At 45.6% G+C, this 14705-nt stretch overlaps 1 protein-coding gene across 2 annotated transcripts in view; it reads right to left on the reverse strand.

Annotated features, from left to right (window-relative positions):
- COLQ (collagen like tail subunit of asymmetric acetylcholinesterase) overlaps positions 1-14705 on the reverse strand; it is a 142775-nt gene that overhangs the window by 27563 nt on the left and 100507 nt on the right. The window contains exons 8-10 of one of the 2 annotated variants that reach the window (XM_077491368.1): positions 11404-11430; positions 8089-8133; positions 5364-5399 (exon numbers count right to left, since the gene is read on the reverse strand). In XM_077491368.1, coding sequence (XP_077347494.1) covers positions 5364-5399; positions 8089-8133; positions 11404-11430 — 108 coding nt within the window. The remainder of the gene's footprint in view (positions 1-5363; positions 5400-8088; positions 8134-11403; positions 11431-14705) is intronic. The other variant, XM_077491369.1, reaches the window with a different exon arrangement.

Consider the following 14705-nt stretch of genomic DNA (forward strand, 5'->3'; position numbering starts at 1 on the left):
GAACATCTCTATAAGTGAGGATAAATGCATTCTTAGTCAATTTTCACTGAAACAGGTGTCCCATTTAGAAGATTTCTTCTCTATTCCTGTCTTGGCAGCAACTAAAATATTTGTATGCAACTTTTATTTTTTTAGGTCCTAGCAACAGTGGTGATCAGGAACAATAGTGAGTGTGAATATCTCCAGAAAGGATCTGCCTAAAACTAAAATACAACATTTTCTCTCTAGATATACTGTAATTGTGTGTTTATAAATCTGGAGGAAGTGAAAAAAACAGGCTGTAGTAAAAAAAAAAATCAAATTTGTTAGCTTTCTCTAAAATGGGAAAAACCCATCTGCTTGTTTTTGACTACGGTATGTTTTTTCTCTGTAGAATGCTCAGGTGCCATTTTCTACACTTCCCACCACAAAACTTAAAATGAAGAAATAAATAGATAAAATGTGAGGTATATACAAATATATTCCTTTTTAAATTGTGCTTTGCTTATGGTTTACCCAGCCTTATCTTTTCATGTTTTCCCAATAGCCAACAGGAATACAATTTAATTTGTACTTCCAGACTAAATTACATTCATTAAATAATTTTTCCCCTTAGTGGGTTCATCCACAAGTTAAGAGAACAAAATAGATTTCCTTAACATGGTCCTTATTTAGAAATTATATGATTATCACAGATAACACAGTTGCTGCCAGTAAGGAGTGCTATATTTAGCCGATTTATTAAGAATGATATTGCAGATAATACAAATACAGTGCAGTCTGCTCACGTCCGACAGTGCACATAACACAGACATCGAGGTGACACAAGCTCGGAAAGCAAAAGTTAAATAAATGTAACATGAGAGGCTAAATGAAGTATGAAATTCCCTAGAGCTACAAATATATTGCGTTCCTTCTTGTCGTCGGCTGTGTTCATCACTTATTTATGTTAAACCACAAATTTAAATCCATATTAACGTATCTTCCAATCTATTTAGATGAATCCCAGTGCTGTTGAATACTCTTTGTTTTCATGTGGTCATAGACCAGTAAAAATTTGTATTCCAGGATACATTGCAGTACATACTGTACTGCAATAGAGACAATGCACTGACTCTGCAGTATTGTTCGACTCATTTCCATCCACAAACATTACAATTACGCTACTGATAAAAGAGTGTTTCTTGACCTATACCTGAATTATAAGATCTCCCACAGAGGCTCCTTTTTGGGTACTGAATTAGCATGAGAGTGGTCCACCATTTCTGAATTCTGTACCCAAAAATGGATGGAAATAATTATTAAACAAAGAGATATACAATTCCATGCCCTGGGGTCAAAATATATTGACCTCATTGAAGATTTAAAGTTACACATTACATCATTACCTACCTCATGGTACAAAAAACTTAAATTAAACACAAAGTACCAAGAAGATTGCCTTATTAGAAATAAGCTGCATAAAATTTGTAGAGATTTTGATGATTACAACTCTAAGGCCGCGTACACACGGGTGGACTGTTCGCCCAACCTTGTCCGCTGAACAGTGTTTGGGCGGACAGTCCGCTCGTGTGTGGGCTTTCAGCGGACAGTTTCAGCGGACAGTTGGACGGACAAAGTCTTTCGGAAATTCCGAAAAACTGTCCGCTGAAACTGTGTTTGAGCGAACAGTCCGCCCGTGTGTGGGCCTGTCCGCTGTACTTTCGAAATGAGCGGACTGTTCCCGCTCGGAAAGTCCGCCCATTTCGAGCGCGTGTACAGGTAGGCGGGGCCCGCGAAGGAGACGTCGCGGGCTCCGCCGCCTGGAATGGGCTTAAAGGGGAACCCCAACGCCGAAAAAAATCGGCGTGGGGGTTCCCCCAAAGTCCACACCAGACCCTTGTCCGAGCACGCTACCCGGCCGGCCAGGAAAGGGGGGCGAGCGAGCGCGCCCCCCCTCCTGAGCCGTACCAGGCCGCGTGCCCTCAACATGGGGGGATGCCTTGGGGAAGGGGGGGCCGCGCGGCCCCCCCACCCCAAAGCACCTTGTCCCCATGTTGATGAGGACAAGGGCCTCTTCCCGACAACCCTGGCCGTTGGTTGTCGGGGTCTGCGGGCGGGGGGCTTATCGGAATCCGGGAGCCCCCATTAAGAAGGGGGCCCCCGGATACCGGCCCCCCACCCTATGTGAATGAGTATGGGGTACAATGTACCCCTACCCATTCACCTGTGAAATAAAGTACAAAAAAAAACACAACACAGGGGAAAAAATATTTTATTGCACAGCTCCGGGGGTCTTCCGTCTTCGGGGGTCTTCTCGCCGGACTCCTCCGCTATGTGTGTGTAGCTCTTTTACTAGCGGAGGAGTCCGGCTTTCTTCCTCCCCGCCGCCGGCCTCTTCTCCCGACTTCGGGGGTCTTGTCCCCCTCTTCGGTTCTTCTGCCGGGCCACCGCGCCTTCTTGTAGCTCTTTTACAGGCGGTGGCCCGGTCTTCTGTCGCCGCTGCCTTCCGTTCTTCTGTCGCCGCCTTCGGTTCTTCTGCCGGGCCACCGCGCCTTCTTGTAGCTCTTTTACAGGCGGTGGCCCGGTCTTCTGTCGCCGCTGTCGCTGTCGCCGCCTTCCGTTCTTGTTCTTCTTCTTGTTCTTCTTCTTCTTCTCCAGGCGATGTTGACACGTCGCTCCCTCCGGCCGGAATGCCAGAGCCGCGCTGTGCGGTCACTTATATAGTGACAATGGGGCGGGGTCACATGGTATATGTCACATGGGTTGGTCACATGGGTTGATGTCACATGGGGACTATGACATCGTAAGGGGGCGGGGTCACCATGTGACCAACCCATGTGACATATACCATGTGACACCGCCCCATTGTCACTATATAAGTGGCAGCGGAGCGTGTCCCTGGCATTCCGGCCGGAGGGAGCGACGTGTCAACATCGCCTGGAGAAGAAGAAGAAGAAGAACAAGAAGAAGAACAAGAACGGAAGGCGGCGACAGCGACAGCGGCGACAGAAGACCGGGCCACCGCCTGTAAAAGAGCTACAAGAAGGCGCGGTGGCCCGGCAGAAGAACCGAAGGCGGCGACAGAAGAACGGAAGGCAGCGGCGACAGAAGACCGGGCCACCGCCTGTAAAAGAGCTACAAGAAGGCGCGGTGGCCCGGCAGAAGAACCGAAGAGGGGGACAAGACCCCCGAAGTCGGGAGAAGAGGCCGGCGGCGGGGAGGAAGAAAGCCGGACTCCTCCGCTAGTAAAAGAGCTACACACACATAGCGGAGGAGTCCGGTGAGAAGACCCCCGAAGACGGAAGACCCCCGGAGCTGTGCAATAAAATATTTTTTCCCCTGTGTTGTGTTTTTTTTTGTACTTTATTTCACAGGTGAATGGGTAGGGGTACATTGTACCCCATGCTCATTCACATAGGGTGGGGGGCCGGTATCCGGGGGCCCCCTTCTTAAAGGGGGCTCCCGGATTCCGATAAGCCCCCCGCCCGCAGACCCCGACAACCAACGGCCAGGGTTGTCGGGAAGAGGCCCTTGTCCTCATCAACATGGGAACAAGGTGCTTTGGGGTGGGGGGGCCGCGCGGCCCCCCCTTCCCCAAGGCACCCCCCCATGTTGAGGGCACGTGGCCTGGTACGGCTCAGGAGGGGGGGCGCGCTCGCTCGCCCCCCTTTCCTGGCTGGCCGGGTAGCGTGCTCGGACAAGGGTCTGGTGTGGACTTTGGGGGAACCCCCACGCCGATTTTTTTCGGCGTTGGGGTTCCCCTTTAAGCCCATTCCAGGCGGCGGAGCCCGCGACGTCTCCTTCGCGGGCCCCGCCTACCTGTACACGCGCTCGAAATGGGCGGATTTGCCTCCGCCTTACGTGGGCGAGTCCGTTCATTTCAAAAGTTGAGCGGACTGTTTGGCAAACAGTTCGTTGAAACAGTCCGCTCGTGTGTGGGCAAGTCCGCTCATGCAAATTTTGAGCGGACTGTTTGCCAAAACTGTTTGACGAACAAGGTTGGGCAAACAGTCCGCGCGTGTGTACGCGGCCTAATAAGATCTATTGTTGGAAGAAACCTAGACATAACATACCATCACCTGGACTTTATGATAACTACCCTGGAGATCCTAATCAACACATCTCATCTAATCACGAGACCCACAACCCCATTCCCCTGATGAACTGTGTACCCAGGCACACTATTATCCTTCCTGCTCGCTCTGGCTCCTCACACCCTTCTTCTCAGCCACCTCTCTCATACTTAAGACCGTCACAGGCCAGACATCATCCACCAGACCCACCACCCCTCTTCAAGGCCAATATACACCCTCAATTTTCTAAGCCAAGTTATTCCACCACAATATCTAGAACTCCGACAAAGAAAAAACACAACAAAAAGAATCGCCACATAAACATCCCTACCCCTGCAGCTTCCACCCACAACAATAATCAAAACAATGATAAATAGCCAAAAAGGCCCATTCCAAGCCACCCTTGTCCGTATTAGACTTTGGCATCAGAAATCTGAACATTTTACCGCCAATGACTACTAACACCCCTAATCAGCACAATAATCCTATCGATAATGCTGTTACTTTACCATCTATTGTACCTGTGAATGCTACTACTTCCTCTACCATCAGTCCTTCTTCTTTTTTAGTGAGCACCCCCTTCCATCTTCCCTGCCCAAAAAGAAAACTCACAGACAAGGCAGAAGAGGGGAGCGATGTAGACATAAAGAGGCGGGTCAAGTTGCGCAGACTATATAAATATCCAACCTCTCCGACCATACTTTATCAGCATCTGAATTATCTCTCTTGGCGCATGGACTTACTTTTTCCCCCACCGCATTACCCAACCCCTTTACCCTCTTTCTAGATCTAAATAGATTCATCAGAAATATTACCATAAAATTACATTTTAATATTCAAACCAACAAAAAAATATAAAAAATATAAAACAGTTTCTTATGATGCCAATTCTCACGCAGAATTGCTGCACCAGATTCTGAGTGCTCCGGTTTTAGTAAATCTCCCCCATAGTTTCAGTGTCTCAGCTTGTCCTGGCTGTCTAGGCCAGTGGTTTTCAACCTTAGTCCTCAAGTACCCCCAACAGGCCATGTTTTGGGAACTTCTCTTAGATAAAATAGCTTTCCAAAATACCAAGCCATTGACTGATTTAAAGAAGCACCTGTACAAGATAAAGGAAAACCTGCAAACATGGCCTGTTGGGGGGACTTGAGGACTCAGGTTGAGAACCACAGGCCTAGACCTCCTAGTATTAGTAGTATGTATGCAATTTATCCACATTTCAGTTTACTACATCCCAAAACATACACTATTTTCTATGTATCTAACAAAAAAAATCACTCTAAATGGGGTGTTTGCATACAAATGAACAAAATGTGTATATGTGCTTACTTTTTGTCCGAGCATTCCTGGTAGGCCCATAAAGCCCTGTGAAAAGAAAAAGAAAATGTAAAAACAGCATTATTTATTATATCTTGAAATAAAGTCATGACATTAATACTTTGTGCTTTTTTTGTGTTCCAAGAAATAAAAAGACAGAAAATGTCGGTGGCTAGGGGAGCCACTTGATACTGCCAGACCCAGTCCTGCATAATATAGTATTTTCTGAGGACAAAAGTTCTGACAATATTTTTGCCTGATTAAGCAACGATACCTTACAAATGATATTGGTAACCAGCTACACCAGTTGTCTGTATCTTTTGAGTGCAGTAAGGTTCCCTACATACAGTGCCAGGACAATTTCATCTAACGCCCAGGGTGAAAATGCCAAACTGCGCCCCCTCCCCCCCAAGATGTATGAGCATCATGTGTTAGCAAAAATCCCACTCCACCCCCCAAAAAAAAAATTGCGTAGTAATCGGCACACTTAGCCTTAAGCATAAATTACCTTTGCAAGCCAAAATTCTCCCCAAACAAAAATTCCCCCTCCTCCCAACACAGATCTCCCCCCTCTCAGCACAAATCTTTCCCACCATGCTCTAAGCTCAAATCCTCTCTCTTCCCAAATGTTCCCTGCTAGCACAGCTATCCCTCCCCAAAAAAGCACCCTGTTAGCACACATCCTCGCCCCTCAAACTTCCCCTCCAAGTGAAAATCCTCCCCCTCTCCAGATCCCACCCTCCCTTTGCAAATCTTCCCCTCCCTCAGGTATCCACTCCTACCACAAATACCCCCCAGTCATCCCTACTAGTATAAACCCCCCCCAAGTGCAAATACCCATTAATCAGCCCTACTAGTGCAGGGATGAAAAAATGTTCCCTCCTTGAATGGGTCCCCCCTCTTAGCACAAATCCTCTTCCCCCAACACAAACCCCCCAATTAACCCCTAAACTCCTAGTGCAAATGTTATGCCTGTCACCCCCCAGATTCCCCCTCATGGAACATATCCTCCCCCCCAATCCCCATTTCCAACAGCCACAATATTTCTAGCATGGGTCCCCCATCACTTGCTCTAGCACAGCTCCCCCCCGGTCCCCCCTCCTGGTGCAAATCCTCTGCCCCCCATTCCCACGGCACAAATCCCCCTTCCTGGCACAGATCCTCTTCCTCCCTATCCCCACAGCACAAATCCCCCCCTCCTAGCACAGATTCTCCCCCCCATTCCCTCAGCATAAATCCCCCCTCCTAGCACAGGTCTTTATTCTCCCAGCACAGGTTCCCCCTCCTGGAGCAGATCTTACCTCTGTCAACCCCTGGGCTCCCCAATGGCGCAAGTTCCCCCCAAGTTTCTTTCCTAGCACAAATACCCACCATCATCCCTACAAGAATGTATCTTCCCCCAATCCACCTTTCTAACAGCCACAGAATTTCCTGTGCTGGCACAAATCCCCCCATCCCAATCATCTCTTCCAGCACAACCCCCCCCCACATCCCCCCTCCTGGCGCAGGCCCCCCCTCCATCTCCCAGCACAGATCCCCCTCCTAGAGCAAATCCTCATCTTCCTGGCACAGGTCTCCCCTTCCCATCTTCCGGCACAGGTTCCCCCCTCCTGGCACGGGTCCTCATCCTCCTGAAACAGGTCTCCCCTCCTGGCGAAAATCCTCTTACCCCCAGTGCAGACCCCTCAGTTCACCTCTACTGGCACATTCCCCAAATTTCCCTTCCCCTCCTGGAGCAGGTCTTACCCCTGTTAGCCCCCCCCCCCCCCTCCTAGTGCAGATCCTCACCCCATAATTTTATCACAAATACCCTCCATCATCCATACTAACACGGGTACCCCCCTCCCCTATATCAATCCCAACTATAAGTAATCAACTTCTCCCTACACTTTCTGGTGCAAATGCTCTCATTCCCCCCCTTGTGTACCCAGTGCAGTTCTTTCTTCCCTCAGCTTGACTGTATTTTTCCTCAAGCACACAGAGCTCAGATACAGTGTGGCACATCACTCTGTGATGCTCTTCTTCTGAGGCTCCTCCTCATCTTGACATGTCAGAGCTGAGGAAGAGCCTGGGGGTAGGGGACCAATTTCTAAACTGCTGCTAGCCAGCTAGCAGGACTCGGGAGTTGGAGAGAATGCCCCTGCTGAAGTGAGCGGGATTGCGGATCTGGTTAGCCATCACTGGATATGAGCTCAGGACTATACAGAGTTTACTTGCCCACCCCCTACCTACATTGTTTGCTGGGAGGAGATTGAGGTGGGTGGGCAGACTGTGGGGTTCCGATTTTACAGTCACGATGGAGGAGCTCTGCAGTGATGGGAGTGTGAAGCGGAAGAGGGGGAAAGAGCACAGCCTGCTCTGTCCTCCTCTCCAGATTTTGCATACATCATGCAACACTGAGCCAACAGAGATAGGGATGCCGCTGTTGCTACTCCAGTCGGCTGATGGTCACAGAAAATCTCCTGACAGCTCCCCCTCCACCTCCCATGCTACAGAAGCCTGGGGCAGTTGCCCCCCTTGTGTCAGCCCTGCCTACATATATTGTGGTAAGTGGCCTAATGGAAAAAGGAGTTTAAAACGACATTAGGAATGTAATCAGGTTCATAAAATACTGTTATTAAGGAAAAAAAATGCTAATAAATGGGACAAAGGAAGTGGTATACACAACAGACATTCTCCTTTCCTATGCACAGACTATTTTGTGGCTAGCTTCACCTATATACGTGCATTTTCCTACCTGTTCGCCTTTGGGACCCAATTCTCCTGTATCTCCTTTTGCACCCTGGAAGTAACACAGATAAGTAATCAAACATCAGTGTTAAGCTATCTGTCGAGCTACCTTTAATAAACTACATTTCCTTGTCAAAAAACAAAAGTAAACTAGACCAAATGTGGTATCCAGGCCAGTTATTTTAATATACAGTATATGTAAGCTGCACTAGCAGAATATTCCATGACCATGTATGAAGTATCAGTAAATGGTGGGCATGAAAAACGTATGACTATGGCTTAGATGGTAATGTATGCACAGGTAGGACTATGGTAGAAATGTAAATATATACCGTAAGTTAAAATACCGGGTTCAAGTTAAAAACTTATACCTAAATAGTACTGAAGGTCAGTTTGCTGATTAGAAAGAAAAATATAGCACAGTAATTTATCTTTGGAAATAAGACCTTTTGAAAAATAGAGGAAATTTAATGTGGAGAGAAGAGGGAGGAGACAGAGAGGGAAGGAAGTGGAAGGGGAAAGAAAGGAAGAGGGGGATGTGGGATAAAACACAGGTTTTGTAACCCATCTGATAAATGTCCAACCTAACAGCATCCAACTGCTAGAAATCTGCCTGTCCAAATAGCATAGAACATTGTCAACCTATCCATCCATGGTTTTAATACATGGTTTCTAATAAGAAAGTCCAGCACTCTTGATGCACTGTAGACTGCTTCTACAGACTGAAAACCAAGATGGTTCCAACACTACAAGCAGGATAATAAACGGTGTCCCTACTCTGAATCATTTAACTATGAATGTGATCTGATATTCTGCAATTCAGGTTTATTCACAAGACAAGCTATCCACAACATAAGAGCAAACAACCCTAGCAATTACATGATTATTAAACAATATATATTTTAATTGTTTATTTTTGTCAATTTAGAAAATTCAAAGTGAGCAAGCAGAAGAAAAATTAAATCAAATCAATATTTGGTGTGACTACCCTTTGGCTAAACAATGTCATCAGTTCTTACACTTGCACACTTTGTACACTTGAACAAGTCTACAAAGGATTTTGAAGAATTAGAGTCACATGTACGATTAACCAATTTTACCAAGCAGATGCTAATGATCATCAATTTCATATGTAGGTTGAAACAGCCAAACCAGTTTCATGTCACAGGTCATACACCATAGCAAGACCGAGCACAGAATCAAGACCCAAGATAGTTATACTGTATCAGCAAGGTCTCTCTCAGGCAAAAATTTCAAAGCAGACTGGGGTTTTAAGATGTGCTGTTTAAGCTCTTTTGAAAAAGCACAAAGAAACGGGCAATGTTGTGGACTGTAGATGCAGTGGTCTGGCACTTCCCATTGACATCAGAAGATATCCAGCAGTGCCATCAGCACAGAACTGGTGGAAACCAGTGGGACTCAGGTAAACCCATCTACTGTCTGGAGAAGTCTGGCCAGGAGTGGCCAAAAAGACACACCTCCGATCTGTAAACAAGGCTAAGTGACTCAATTATGCATGAGAACAGAGGAACTGGGGTGCAGAAAAATGGTAGCAAGTGCTCTGGACTAACGAATCAAAAGTTGAAATATTTGGCTGTAATAGGAGGCAATTTGTTCACAGAAGGGCTGCAGAGTGGTACAAATAAATTAGTGCCCTCAGGCAACAGTGAAGCATGGTGGAGGTTTCTTGCAAGTCTTTGGTTGCATTTCTGCAAATCGACTTGGAGATTTGGTCAGGATCAACGGTGTCCTCAATGCTGACAAATACAGGCAGATACTTATCCATCATGCAATACCATCAAAGAGGCGTGTGATTGGCCCCAAATGTATTCTGCTGCAGCACAATGACCCAAACATACGGCAAATGTCATTAAGAACTATCTTCCGCCTAACGAAGAACAAGGGGTCCTGGAAGTGATAATTCGGCCCCCACAGATCCCTGATATCAACATAGAGTATGTCTGGGATTACATGAAAAGACAGAAGGATTTGAGGCAGTCTACATCCACAGAAGGCCTGTGGTTAGTTCTCCAAGATGTCCGGAATAACCTACCTTCCAAGTTCCTTAAAAAACTGTGTGCAAGTGTACCCAGAAGAATTGATGCTGTTTTGAAGGCATTAGGTGGTCACACTAAATATTGATTTGATTTGGATTTCTCTTCTATTCATTTACTTTCCATTTTGTTAATAGATAAAAATAAGATAAAAAACTATTAGTACTTCTATTTCTGAAAGCATTCTTAATTAACAGCATTTTTTCACACCCGCCTAAAACTTTTGCACAGAGCTACAAAATAAACCTTTTCACCACCTTCCACCACAGCATAATGCTAGGTTTAAGATAAGCTATACTGGTACAATGAAAGTTTATGGACCATTGAGTCCCCTGTGGAAAAACCCATTATTTTTCTAAAATCACCAACCGATAATTTCGGGGACACCTTTGGCATATAGTGTATGAGTCCCCACAGTACCTCATACAACGTCAACCTTTTCAAGGCCCATACTGTTATTACTGTGCATCTTAAACTGGAGCTCCAAATACTGTAGCTGCTGACTTTTAATATTATAACACTTACCTGTCCAGGGATCCCGTGATGTCGTCACCCCAGCCGATTTTCTGATCAGCTCTTGGGTGCTGCCGACGACATTTTGTGTTAAGAAAAAAACCCGGCAGTGAAGCCTTTTGGCTGTGCTTTCTAACTGGCCCGGTGGCGGAGGAAGGAGAAGGAGGGCAAAACTTCCGGGAGAACATGCTGCAGCCAGGTCTCCCAGAAGTGGGGACAGGTACCTGTCAAATGTGGCACCGGAGGGGGGTAGGAAGCAAACAAGCAGAGCTTCCCCTTTTGAGTGGAACTCCGCTTTAATGTATACCTGGCAACAGTGCATGGATACAACCAAACTTTTTTGTTTGTATTATAAACATTTTGCATCTCCCACTGTGATAAGTCTATGTACATTGTAGCAGATGCAACTTTATCATACAGTTATATCAATAAAAACATAATCTATTTTTTTTTAACATAAAACAAAGATAATATATCCATGAGTTAACAAGGAAGACAGATATCATTTATATACTAATATGGGTCATATAGAGCAATGCCCATTGACATATTTATCCTCAATACCTGCATATCCTGCTTTGTGCACATGTAATTTATCCACCAGTTACAGTATGGCAGAACAGATTATCAGAAGCAGTTCAAATAGCATAAACGCTGAACAACACTAAATTGTTAGAGAATCCTGCAATCTATAGGATTCCTTTTTTTTAACATTCAGCACAGACTCTGGTTAGTACTTAGGCAGAAGCACTGACCTTTTCTCCTTTAATGCCAGGAAAACCCTTAAAGAAATGGCAGACAAATTATCTAAATGTGCAACAAAAACAGAATAAGAAACACGCTGCTGGTAAATACAGAAAAACAAAAACAAAGAAAGAGGAAATACACACTTGAGTGAAATCCACATTGCTTGGCCCTAGGAGTCTTAAGTATCATGATATTCTCTATAAGGGTTCTGCACAATTCAGTGTATGTTCTCAGTATGTCTAGGTGCCTTGATAATTTAACTCCTGTGTGCATGAATGGGAGCTGTATCACATAGTTCCCAACTGTCCCTCATTTCAAGAGACTGTCCCTGATTTGGAGCAATGTCCCTCTGTCCATCTTTCCCCCTCATTTGTCCCTCATTTTGGTCTGCTCTATATAGTTGTATATAAAATTCATTTTTTATCTTTCAAAATGTGTTTCCCAGGGCTAAATCTTTCATTCAATTTCTAGATTGCTGCATTTATATATTTTAAAAGGCAATATAAAGAATAGTAGTAGTAAAAAAAAAAAAGTCCTTGTGGATTTAATTAAGCTTTTTTTTTTGGTTAATTCTCCTTTAAGGGGGTGTGTCAGGGGGCATGTCCCATGCCTACATACGTTTTAGTAGGTGTCCCTCATTCCCATCTCAAAATGTTGGAAGGTATGGTATCACTTTGGGCCAATTAAGATGGCTGAACACTCTGATCCCAGAAGAAGACTGGGCAAATTTGTCAGAGGCAGCAGCAGAGAGGAGAGATATCAGCCGTCCCACATGGGACCCGGAAGCCAATCACTGTAGTAGCTGAGCCTACTACAGTGATCCTCCAGATTATATATATATATATATAAGAGGGCCAGTATGGTGGCCCGTAATTATGGGAGGAGCCCGGAGGGTATATAATCAGACCACCCACAACGGTCTGTGTCGGTTCCAGTGCAAGGTACTGCACATCAAGGGGCCGACGCGTCTCAGCTCCCTCACGGTCGTCTATCCGTGCGTCCAATCGTAGGTGCACTTCGGCTTCTTCATTCGTGGTCTTCGTCGGCGGTTCCCGCTCATGGTCGCAGATAAGTAGTATCCGAATCTTTTCATATCATGTGCAAACTTGCGACTTATCATGCTTACTATCCTGCACCCCTTTCGCAAAACCTACCTCTGAGTTGTTGACACTCATGTCCCGACATTGTTCGGCACAGGCATAGTACATTCGTAAATTCTTTCTACCAAACGTATGATTCATTCATAGATCCAAGCCTTCGAGTCGCTGTTGGTCGTTCTCCAATATCACTCGCCATAGGCTTCACTGGTTATAAAGTTCACTGTTCTCATCCTTTTTTGAGATAAACAGGTATTGTTTGTATGGGTTTCTGTGGCTGATTGGGGTGTAATTAAACCCACCTGATGTCTTTCCTGCACTTGACTAGCCTGGGGGATGGGTGGTTGATAGGTGTTTGGTTTCACAGTAAGGAATGGCATACACTCTACAACCAATTCGTATCAGATACTCCTTACTGCCAATTTATATCAGATTCATCTCATACATTTTTGAGCTGATTCGTGTCAAATGCATTGCAGAGGCTGACTCTGCCAACTCACTGCATGTCCACGTAGTTGTACCTTCGAGATCGGTCGTATATCTTCATCGATTGTCCCACGCTCGGACCGCTACACACTCGCTGTCGCAGGTAGGACTTTGTTGTTACCGCTCTTCTAAACTCCAATAGTTACCTTATCATGTTCGTTTATCATGTTCGTTTTGCAAAGTCGCACTTACGCCACCATAAGTCTATGTCATCTTTCATGTATTTCATCCTTTCTACCCAACGCGGGTTTACTCGAGCCGATCACTTCACGGTCGATGCGGTCAAATCCGACATTCAAGCCCCTTACTCACCTCGCATCTACGGCCGATTCGAAATCTAGTCGCAACTTCGCTTCTATGTTTCGGATCCTCGGCAATCACAAGCCCCTTCAACCGTCATCACCATTTAGTTGATTTGAACCCAGCCATATCATCGGCAATACGGTCAGATCTGTCATACGAACCCCGTAGTCCCCTCACATCTACGGCCGATTCGAAATCTAGTCGCAACTTTGCTTCTATGTTTCGGATCCCCAGCAGTCATAAGCCCCTTCAACCGCCATCACCATTTAGTCGATTCAAACCCAGCCATATCATCTGCAACACTGACAGATCTGTCATACGAGCCCTGTAGTCACCTCGCATCTACGGCCGTTTCGAATCTAGTCGCAACTTCGCTTCTATGTTTCGGATCATTGACAATCACCAGCCCCTTCAACCACCATCACAATTCAATCAATCCGAACCCAGCCATATCCTCAGCGATACGGTCGGATCCCATATGCGAGCCTCTCAGTCGCATCTACGGAGGATTCGAGTCTAGTCGCAGCGTCGGCGCAACGATTCCAGTCCTTGCCAAACGCAACCAAGCCAAATCCTGTTGCATCACCGACTCAAATGAGTCAAATCTTTCGCAGACTATTCCATGGCCATAGCCCAGTTCAAACTAGTCACATCGACTGTACGAATTCAGCAGTACTTACATTTGACCTTCTCAGTCTATCCATACATTATCGTACACAATTCTCTCCACCAATTTGCTCAGTATTGCGCACGGTCATTCCTACATAATCACATTTCCTCTATAACCTTTCTTTCGCCTTTCAACAAAGCTGCGTTCTTGCAATCGCTGCAAGTCTTTCTGCATTTGGCTCAAAACTGCCAATCGTCTCCAGTAGCAACACTGCTGTTCACCTCATACCTACACACTTATAAATCCGCAAACATTGCTTTCACCTTTCAAATAAAGCTGCTTCCTTGCAACTGCTGCGAGCATCGATGCAATGGCTCAATACGGCCACTCATCTCTAGTAGCAAAACGGCTGCTCTCCTCATTCCTACACACTTATAATTAAATTTATAGATTCAAATAAAGCTGCTTTCTTGCAATGGCTTAATACGGCCACTCATCGTCTCCAGTAGCAACACAGCTGTTCACCTCATTCATTCATTCATTCATTCTCACCTCATAATTCAATTTATAATTCAAATAAGGCCGCTTCCTTGCAATCGCTGCAAGCATTTCAGCAAATGGCTCAAACTGCCACTCATCGTCTCCAGTAGCAACACGGCTGCTCATCGTTTTCTCTGTCGCTTTCCCCTTTTAGGCCAGTTAGTACACCAGTTAGTCCACCCTGCACCAGGTTTGGACAGTATCTTCCAAAAAAAAAAAAAAAAAAAAAAAAAAAAAAAAAACCATTGTCGAGGGCTTGCATCTTCACCAGGGG

The sequence above is a fragment of the Lithobates pipiens genome, unplaced genomic scaffold (genome assembly GCF_037356315.1).
Source record: "Lithobates pipiens isolate NorthernLeopardFrog02 unplaced genomic scaffold, aLitPip1_a1.2 Scaffold_19, whole genome shotgun sequence".
Classification (NCBI taxonomy): Eukaryota; Metazoa; Chordata; class Amphibia; order Anura; family Ranidae; genus Lithobates; species Lithobates pipiens.